Source organism: Panthera uncia (assembly GCF_023721935.1).
Source record: "Panthera uncia isolate 11264 chromosome E2 unlocalized genomic scaffold, Puncia_PCG_1.0 HiC_scaffold_20, whole genome shotgun sequence".
In the NCBI taxonomy this organism is placed as follows: Eukaryota; Metazoa; Chordata; class Mammalia; order Carnivora; family Felidae; genus Panthera; species Panthera uncia.
In genome coordinates this window covers 25,556,319-25,565,427 of record NW_026057589.1, presented here as the reverse complement: position 1 = coordinate 25,565,427, position 9,109 = coordinate 25,556,319, and the positions used below count along the sequence as shown (strand labels likewise).

Genomic DNA, 9,109 nt, shown 5'->3' with positions numbered 1-9,109 from the left:
ATGAGCTGAGATGAAGTCAGATGCTTAACCGACCGAGCCACCCAGGCACCCCCTGGGAGAGAGAATCCTCAGCAGGCTCCACACTCAGCGTGGAGTGTGATGTGGAGCTGCGGTCCACAGCCCTGGGATCATGACCTGAGCCGAGAGTCGGACACTCAACTGACCTAGCCACCCAGGCACCCCAAGATGTTTATTAGAAATATCCGCAACGGGTCCTGAGGCTCCGCAGCAGAATGAAAACCAACATCATGCATATAAGGTCCCAGACCCAGAGGGACAGTGTGCTCACTTCACCAGTGAGTATCACAAAAAATGAAGAAACAAAAGCTGTGGTGCCAGAACCATCTCCGGGCTTTGGGACATTTAAAATCTGAAAATAGAGGCGACTGAGCAGATAGCAGCTTCGTAGTAACATGATTGCTCTGCACCGCTGTCTGCTTTTTAGCTCTTGGCTGCTCTGTTTGGATGCCAGCCTCTGAGAAATGATGTAGCTAGCCCCCCACTTGCCAAAGGAGGGCTTAGAGACTGTTCCACAGGGTCACCCGGCACCTCCACAGGCTGGCGGGTTCTCGTCACCGAGGCAGGCGCACTTAAGAGGGCGTGGAAATGGGGCTCTCGTTTTGAAATGAAAAGTATAGGGGCGCCTGGGTGGCGCAGTCGGTTAAGCGTCCGACTTCAGCCAGGTCACGATCTCGCGGTCCGTGAGTTCGAGCCCCGCGTCGGGCTCTGGGCTGATGGCTCGGAGCCTGGAGCCTGTTTCCGATTCTGTGTCTCCCTCTCTCTCTGCCCCTCCCCCGTTCATGCTCTGTCTCTCTCTGTCGCAAAAATAAATAAAAAACGTTGAAAAAAAAAAAAAATTTGAAATGAAAAGTATAGTTTTCCAGTCCGAGTACCTGCTCGTCTCGGGTCTTTTCAGGGTGGTTAAAGTCGGACCCTGTGAGTGGGCTCTGGGGTCAAAGTGCAGACCGTGCTCGCTCTGGTTCCGTGTCCACAGCGTACACGGGGAATCTGTACCTCTGGAAGTACACGGGCAGCTCCTCGTTAACAGGATTCTGGGTGTGGATTTCGCGCTTCCTCGTGGTGTTTCTGCTTTCCAGGTGCTTGAATAGAGAGAATGTGGGGAGTGACAGAAGCCATGGAGGGGGAGGTCTGGAACACTGGGGAAATTTACCTACCAATGAATAAAACATCCCACAAAGAAGAGCCCCCAGCGCCCTCATCTTGCCCTTCTGTCCGCCGCATCCGTCATAACTGGCTGTGGTGGGGGGTGAGCGGGGAGGGCAGACAGTGCATCCTGGGGCTTGGGGTCACGTGTGGCAGGGACGATGCTTTGAAGTGGGTGCTTGGCTTTTTCTGTCTCTACATCTGAATGTGCGCAGACACTGCACACACTTTGTGCTTTCAGTCTACAGGCATTCATTGAGTGCCTGCTGCGTACGTGCCTCCCGTCCATAATTCGTCCTCAAATTATGTGCACGCACACAACCGTGTGTAGTAAAAGAGCAAATGATAAACAGTAAAATGTTAGCCATCGGTGAAACTGGGTAACGGCGCTCTTTGTACTGTTCTTGTTCTATTTTTGCAACTTTTCAATGATTTCCAAGTAAAAAGGCTTGTCCCAGTCATTCCTGGCTCCTCTTGGGAGACTCCCCCAAGCCCACCCAACCTCATTTCAGAGTCCTGATTGGGGCTGACCGTCAGCCCTGAGGACTCCCTGCCTTCGCTCGTGGGGACGACCACCTGGAGCCAGCGATAAAAGTACGTGACCGTTTTGGTCTTGCTTTTTCCAGGAGATGGCTGCCGGCCTGGAGCGGGGCCCGGCGGCACCCCGCAGTTGCTCTCCTCCTCAGGGGCACTTCCTTTTCGGAGTCTTCCGCAGACGGCTCCAGGCGCTGGCAAGCGGGTGGGATGTGGCCGCCCGCCTTCAGAGACAGCGGGAGCTGCTTGTGTACAAATGGTAACGCAGCACTGTGGAGAGATTCTGTCTTAAATTGAATTTCTTTTCCGTCGGTGACTTGTTTCCTTCCCCTATCCCCAGCCTGCGACGGCGTCTTCTCCTTGGTGTTCCCATGGAGATCAGGGTTTGAAGCTTTGCGTTGAAGCCTTCCTCTTCAGACAGGAGCTGCTTTGCTGAAAGCTGTAGCCTAAAGAATTCATGTCAAAATAAGGAAAACCCTGTGTGCCCAGAGACAGTCATTGTCACCATATTTATGAGTAGGAGGTCACGTCATTTCCGAGTTCTAGGGAATAGCTTGGTTAGACTGTGGGGCACCTCTTACTTGGCTCCTGCACAGCTTAAAAACGGGTCGTGGGGTAAGACCTCGTGCATGTCGGCAGTGGGTCCAGCAAGGCACGGTCCCAGGGAAGGACTCCAGTTCCGGGAGCGGGTAAGGAGGGTGGTCACAGACCAGAGCCCGAGCTCCCAGGGAGCGACGTGAGGCCAGGCCATCGCTGCTGACGCAGCTCTTTTTTGCCAGGATCCTCCTCGGTCTGCCCCCGTCTGTTGTCGTCGGCCGCCCCCAGGCCGGCCAGCCGGCCGCCCCTGACTGCACCGAGTTCTTCCACTTGGTCAACTCTGAGCTGGTAGGTGTGGGCGAGTGGCCGTGGGACCCGGGGACAGGGGCGATCGATCGCTGGTTCTCGAAAACTCACGAGCGCATCTGTGGTCACTTGGAGCCAGTCACTTGAGTGTGTGTCCGGACCACGTGGGATTGCCGAGGGAAAGAATGGGGTACTGCTCCGGGAGCCAGCAGTCGGGGCCTCTGTGTGCCCAGCCTCCTCCCACAGCCGGAGCCGGGGCCAGCGAGGCGCAGGCATCGGATGTGGCTCCCTTCCTTGACAGCTTCAGTCCCTTTCCGGAACTCTCCTCAACTTGCAGCCGCCAGGATCCGTGGAGTCTTGCACGCCACGCGTCTCCGCTGCTTTCTAGTTTTGACGTTTCGGGGGCACAGAAGCCAGAGGTGCCGCGAGGACCACGGGTCCCACGGGTCCCACCAGTCTGCCCTGCTTCCGGCGTCCACACTGCTCAGTGTCAGGGGCTCCACGAGCTTAAAGTGTCATTTTAGTTCTTAAAAATGTACAAATAGGACTAGAGATTGAACTGAGGCCCCATTCTGTCACAGCTTTAAAAGGTGACTTAGAAGTCCGGGGAGATGAGACTAGGTGTTCTTTGGGTTCTTAGCAAAGGCTGCTTTGTTCAGAGCCCTCAAAAGGGCCCGTGAAGGCTGGCAGATGTGGAAACGGGCAGGACAGAGACGCAGACAAGGGGTGGAGAGGCGAGTTGCCATCCCGGCAACAGGGCCGTCAGAGAGTGCCGTCCTCACCTCCTGGGCCGTGTTGGGGCCGAAGTGGGCAGGCTGGGGACTCTGGCTGCACGGAGGAGCCACGTGAAGAGGCACTGAGCCATGCAAATTCTGGGCCAGCATGCCCGAGGACAAAAGGCCAGATCTCTGGTCAGCAGTGGTGCTGTGACCCGGCTGCCATCTTCAAGGCGTGTTCTCACAGCTGGGGTCTGTCACAGCCCCCCCCCCCCCCCCGCCCACCGCCATCGGTTCCTTTCTCACTGGCTTATGCTGTTTTGCAGAGAAACTTCTCCCATGGAAGCGCACTGACCCACGACCTCACAGTCCACTTCTTCAGGGTAACTGTCTCCCTCTGCGCCTCCCCAGTCGCCTGCTCACACCATTTGGGCCACATCCTCACTCTCACTTGTGCTTTGAGGCCACGGCATCTTCCAGGGCCGGGGTGTACATGCAAACCGCTGAGCTTCCGGCATGTTCTCTCCTCCAGGGGCTCCTCAATGCTTGTTCACAAAGTGGAGACCCCTCCCTGACAGCAGACCTGGTCTTGACCGCGTGCCAGACTGAGTGCCCCCTAGTCCTGACCTCTGCGCTGGTAGGCACGGCGTCTGCTCAGGGCGCTCCCGGGGCTGGCGCGGTGACCGGGGACCCAGTTCTTGTCATGCGAGAGAAATGGGGGGAGGGGCGAATAGAACCCAGCAGAACGTAGGAGGGCAGGCTTCCCTGCCTGTGCCTGCCGGGAGGGAACGCGGGTGTGGGTTCACTCTGGTTCCGTGTTGGCACAAGGTGACCCCTAGTTGCCTGTGGTCCCCCACCTCAGTTTCCCCTGTTGTTCCGCCAGACCACCGTCTCGGGGCTTCAGAGAGACGCTCAGCCTGGCCCTCGCGTGGCCTGACGTTCTTGGGTTGAGAGCGTAGGCTTCCTTCGGGTGTCTTCTGAAGTTTGAGAGAGAGAATCCCAGGCAGGCTCCACGCTGTCAGCACAGAGCCCACCGCGGGGCTCCATCCCGCGAACCGGGAGATCACGACCCGAGCTGAAATCCAGAGGCCCCCCCGGTGCCCTGTGCTCTTAGATTCCCGACAACAGGCAGCTCCCCTGGTTTCGTCAGCTGGAGCCCAGGCTCTGGCAGCCACAGGAGCCGAGCTGCCGCGCCCCCGAGCATCTCCACTTTTCTCTTAGTCTGTGGCTCGTTTGGGTGGCGTTCCCTGCAAGAGCCGTGGCGTGTGTCAAACACCCGCTCCATCGTGTCATCTGCAGAGGAAGAGAAACCCCTCCTGGCACTGCCGTGGACCCAAGTGCACGGGGCACCACCCGAAGGCCGGAGGCGTGGGCGGGACGTGCGCCGCGCTGAGCGGTGCCCGCCGGCGGGTGGGCTCCGGTCTTCAGTGGTCACCTGAGGGTTCAGCATCTTGGCTGCGGGGCTGAGGAGGTGTCCGGGTAGAGCCTCCCGGGACCCGCTCACTGGTGATCTCTCTCTTCTGGAAGTTGTGGTGGCCACGTCTGGAGCCCGAACTCCGTAGTCGGTGGAGGAGATGCCTCCAGGGCCCACTGCCCCAGGAGCTGCAGAGACTGTGGGAGGCCCAGCGGTTTGGCAGGAGGTAAGAGGGCCGAGGGGATGGGGCGTGGCTGTTCTTTGGGACCCGCACTGGGTTATCTCCATGAACACGTTGGCCTTGACAGGCCGTAGGGACAGGCCTGCCAAGAAAGGGAAGAAACAGACGCGACCTAGCAGGTTCCTGTCTGAGAAGCTCGAGAATGTTTCGGGAAAGACTGATGTTAGCAGGCCCCTGCCCAGCTTTGCTGCCCACCTACGCCCCTCCTCTCCTCTTACGTCTGCAGTCGGCCCAGGACTGACAGTGTCGGCATCACGGGGATGTGTTCGAGAGGCAGATCCGGTCTGCCCAGCTGGCGGTCTCCGGTGCCCGCCGGACTGGGGGACAGCGGTGTTCCTAGAGGCAGTCAGGAGGAGCTCACCCCACCCAGCCTCCTTTATCCCCGAGGTGCCCCGCGTACCGCTCGGGGTCACGAGTGCCTGAAGTCCCGGAAGACCAGGAAGGCCAAATTCCTGCATTATATCCCATTCATTTTTGGCCTGGTTTTGAACCTGCTGGAAACCCTTTCTGGCAGAGAACCCGAGGGTCTGAGTGGCGGGGTCCAGGTCAGAGGCCTGTGTATCGCAACCCTCTTGCAAAGCTCAGCTAGTCGGGACCAGGTGCTCTGGCCGGGCCCCACCCGTCCCCATGTCCACAGCACAGAAGCCCGTTAAGGAGATGGGAAACCCGTCTCTAAGCCAGGGACGAGCCTGACACAGGCATAGGGCTCTGCCAGGGGTTGCTGGGGACACAGACCTTGTTTCTGCTGGCTCTGAAGCCCGTCCCTGCACGACGTGAAGGTGGGCAGGGCTGGCGTCCTGACGGTTACGGGACCGAGGACTGGAGGTTTTCGACCACGATGGGGTTTTGAGGCTTCTGTGGTGACACGCTCCCTATCTCCTAGCTGCCTCCTCCCTGACACGGCATCCCCTGCGCCTGGCCCGGCCTGGCTCTCTGCTGCCGCACTTTACTTCGAAATCCAGCGAGCCGGGAAAGACAGAGTCAAGAGCCAGCTGGAGAGGCTGGGCTGCCAAGGAGAGGAGGCAAGATACGAAATTCTCTCACTTGTCTTTTCTGGCAAGCTTGCTTCTGACCCGTGCTCTGACCGGCTGCGTTTCTCATGGTTCACCTGAACTGGGCTTTTCCAAGGAGAGACAGGAAGGGCGGGGTCGTCCTGACTTGATGAGGAAGTGAAGTTTACCAGGTTGACAGGTTTAGTAACACTTGACCATCAGGTTCCCTTTCGATCTTACTCGTGTCCTCTCCACAAGCCGGTGCCCCGCGGGGCCTTCTGCGCTCCTGTTTGCACAGCCGGGGTCCCTCCAGGGTGTCCCCAGCTGAAGCACTGGTAAACTGGAAAGTCGGAGCACCCGGCCGGGGGGGGGGTGGGGGGGATGTTCAGTCGCTTAAGCGTCTGACTCTTGATTTCAGCTCAGGCCATGATCTCAGGGTTCCTGAGTTCAAGCCCCGCCTCCATCGGGCCCTGTGCTGACAGCATGGAGCCTGCTTGGGATTCTCTCTCCCTCTCTCTGACACTCCCCCGCCTGCACGCTCTCTCTCTAAATAAACGTAGAAGTCAACCTGTCCAGGCTCCGGACATACACACCTGCCTGAGGTTTTTGGTAACTATAATTTAATGTGGAAAAACCCACAAGGGAAAGTGATTTTCGTGGTTCCAAGTCTCTCAGGCCTGTGTGAGCTGAGGGGACAGTGTCCAGACAGACCCCACCCAGCCGGGGTGTGTGGGCCCCTGCCTCTGGTCAGGGTGGGACGTGTGGGTTTCTCTCTAGGGATTTTATAAACTTCTCCACAAGAAGCCAAGGAGTGAGGCTGGGCTGGGCGTAGTTCCCTGCAGCTCAGGGACAGCAACAGCCTGGTGTTTCACTGCTGTCACTTGTGCAAGCCGTGTTTAAAGGCTCATATAAAATGACCCAGTCGGTAAAAATTTATTCTCGAATTGTCTCTTTAAAATTTTTCTTCATAAGATCCACTTAGAGGAAAAAAAGAACAATGCCCTTAGTTAGAATTACTTTTTGAGGATACAACGTAGGGAATTTTATTTAAGTTTATATATTTATTTTGGGGGAGGGAGAGAGAATCCCAAGCAGGCTCTGAGCTGTCCACGCGGAGCCCACACGGGGCTTGATCGCATGAACCGTGAGGTCATGAGCTGAGCCGAGCCACGAGGCGCCCCAGGAATTTAATGCTGTAAGTGCACCCGTTTTGTTTGCAGCTGCTGGTGTTCTTGTTTTTCTTTTCCTTAATGGGCCTGCTTTCATCACATCTGACCCCACACGGAAGACCTCATCAGGTAAGGTGACCTTTCCCACCGCGGGCCTGCATGACACCCCCGAGACCTCCTCAGTAGGGTGTCTGGGAGGACAGCCCCGGAACCTCTGTCTTGAAGGGTTTCTCAAAAGCGAGAACCCCTAGGCCTGTCCTTTGAGGTCTTACTTCAGGACTCAGGCACAAGGGTCCCTGGCCTGTGCCCCCTACAGTCACTGTTTAAGGCTCACAGGACACACGAAGGCTCCCCAGTGTGTGTGGCTGTGCTGATACTCACGACCTTCTAGTCAGCCTCCCTCTTCTGTGGGCCACAGGCTGTGGACACCCCGAAGGCTTTGGACATTTGTGCTGAGATTCTGGGGTGTTTGGAGAAGAGGAGGGTATCCTGGCTGGTGCTCTTTCAGTTGACAGAGACAGGTAAGAGGCCACCGAGACTTGATAGCAGGGGACGACGGCCTGCGTCTGTCCTAGTTAGCCATCCGGGAACACAGGCGGCCCAGCAGAGAGACAGGTTGCGATCCCCACTTCTTAATCTTTCTTCAGAAATAACTTTCAGATGGTTAAGAACGGGACCCTGGGCCTGACTTTACTCACTCATTTCCCAAAGTGTATCTTCTTGCCAAATACATAAGCCACATCTTGGGATAAATGCAGAATAAACTCATTTAAAGGACAAAAGAATCCCACGGGGGTGCTGAGTCCCAGGGTGCCGCTAGACCTTCAGGTGCGGGACAGGGGGTCTGCCTGCCTCCGCCACCAGGCCTGCTCTCCAGAATGAGGACGTCGCCCCTCGTCGCCAGGCTCCTGACGTTCCGTGAACGTGCCGACCCTAGGGTAGGCGGGCACCCACGGAGCTGACTAAAGCCATCCCCTCTCGGTGTTGCAGGTGGCGGCCTGGGCCACATCCTCCTCCGCCTGGCCCCAGATCAGTACGTCAGACTGCTGCCGTTCGCCTTCTACAGGTAACTGCACCTACTTCCCGGGTTGCTGCCAGAGCAATCCGGGAAGGAGTTCGTGCCCGCAGGGTCGTGCGTGGTCAGAGGAGGCGGTCCTCCCCTTCCCCCGGCCCTAGATCTCAGTACCACGGCGTGTCTCCCTCCAGACGGGAAAGATGCCTGTGACGTCATTCCTCAGATGAGCAGCTGCCGTGCTGATTGCCACTCACCTCTGTGAGGTCTTAGAGTCACTTGTGTCTCCTTATCTTCAGCCTTCTCTCCTACTCTGACGAAGACGCCCTCATCAGGGAGGATGCCTTCCTGCACGTGGCCGTCGACATGTACCTAAAGCTGATCCGTCTCTTCGTGGCCGGGGAAACCAGTGCACTCTCCACCGTAGCCAGCAGGAGCCGGGAGCGCCGGGGCCAGGCAGGTGACACGCCTCACAGCCCCGTGCAGCCAGCTCTCCGGGGCTTGAGGCCTGTGACGGCCCAGCCCCTACTGGCACGGTGAGCAGATGGGGGCATCCTGACTCATCACGGGATCCCCTGACCTGTGGCTTTACCTGTCCTCTCTTCAGGGTGACCCTGTCGGCTTGATAACAGAAGCTCGTCGTTTTCTGCTGCGGTCAATACCTAGATGCCCAAAAGAGAGCTTCTCAAACGTGGCCGAGGTAACACGCAGACGCTCACTCTGGTGTGTGTGTCGAGGAGCAAACGAGAGTGCTGTAGATACAGCACTTCCATTGAGAGGACAACCCGGGGGTGTGGCACTTGCACTGTGGCCACTTACCTGCCGGGCTGTGGTTGCCAGCTTCCCTGTCCCCAGGCCCCGGGTGTCTGGGGGCTGCACTCTGCTGAGCACAGTCGGTTTCTTGCAGCTGCTGGCCACCAGTGCGGACTGTGACCCGGACGTGAGGGCCGCCCTCCTGAGCAGACAGCAGGCCGGGCCGGATGCTGACCTCTACCGGGAGCCCCGGCTCTTCTGACTGGACCCT

The 9,109-nt window shown here is 58.0% G+C and overlaps 1 protein-coding gene across 1 annotated transcript in view; it reads left to right on the top strand.

Annotated features, from left to right (window-relative positions):
* FANCA (FA complementation group A) overlaps window positions 1–9,107 on the top strand; it is a 61,613-nt gene extending 52,506 nt beyond the window's left edge. Inside the window, exons 32-43 of the mRNA XM_049622786.1 lie at window positions 1,791–1,957; window positions 2,478–2,583; window positions 3,584–3,640; window positions 3,790–3,894; window positions 4,785–4,897; window positions 5,796–5,934; window positions 7,125–7,202; window positions 7,492–7,594; window positions 8,064–8,139; window positions 8,385–8,541; window positions 8,693–8,785; window positions 8,993–9,107. Of these exons, the coding sequence (XP_049478743.1) occupies window positions 1,791–1,957; window positions 2,478–2,583; window positions 3,584–3,640; window positions 3,790–3,894; window positions 4,785–4,897; window positions 5,796–5,934; window positions 7,125–7,202; window positions 7,492–7,594; window positions 8,064–8,139; window positions 8,385–8,541; window positions 8,693–8,785; window positions 8,993–9,100 (1,302 nt within the window). The 3' untranslated portion in view covers window positions 9,101–9,107. The remainder of the gene's footprint in view (window positions 1–1,790; window positions 1,958–2,477; window positions 2,584–3,583; window positions 3,641–3,789; window positions 3,895–4,784; window positions 4,898–5,795; window positions 5,935–7,124; window positions 7,203–7,491; window positions 7,595–8,063; window positions 8,140–8,384; window positions 8,542–8,692; window positions 8,786–8,992) is intronic.
* The last annotated feature ends 2 nt before the right edge of the window (window positions 9,108–9,109 follow it).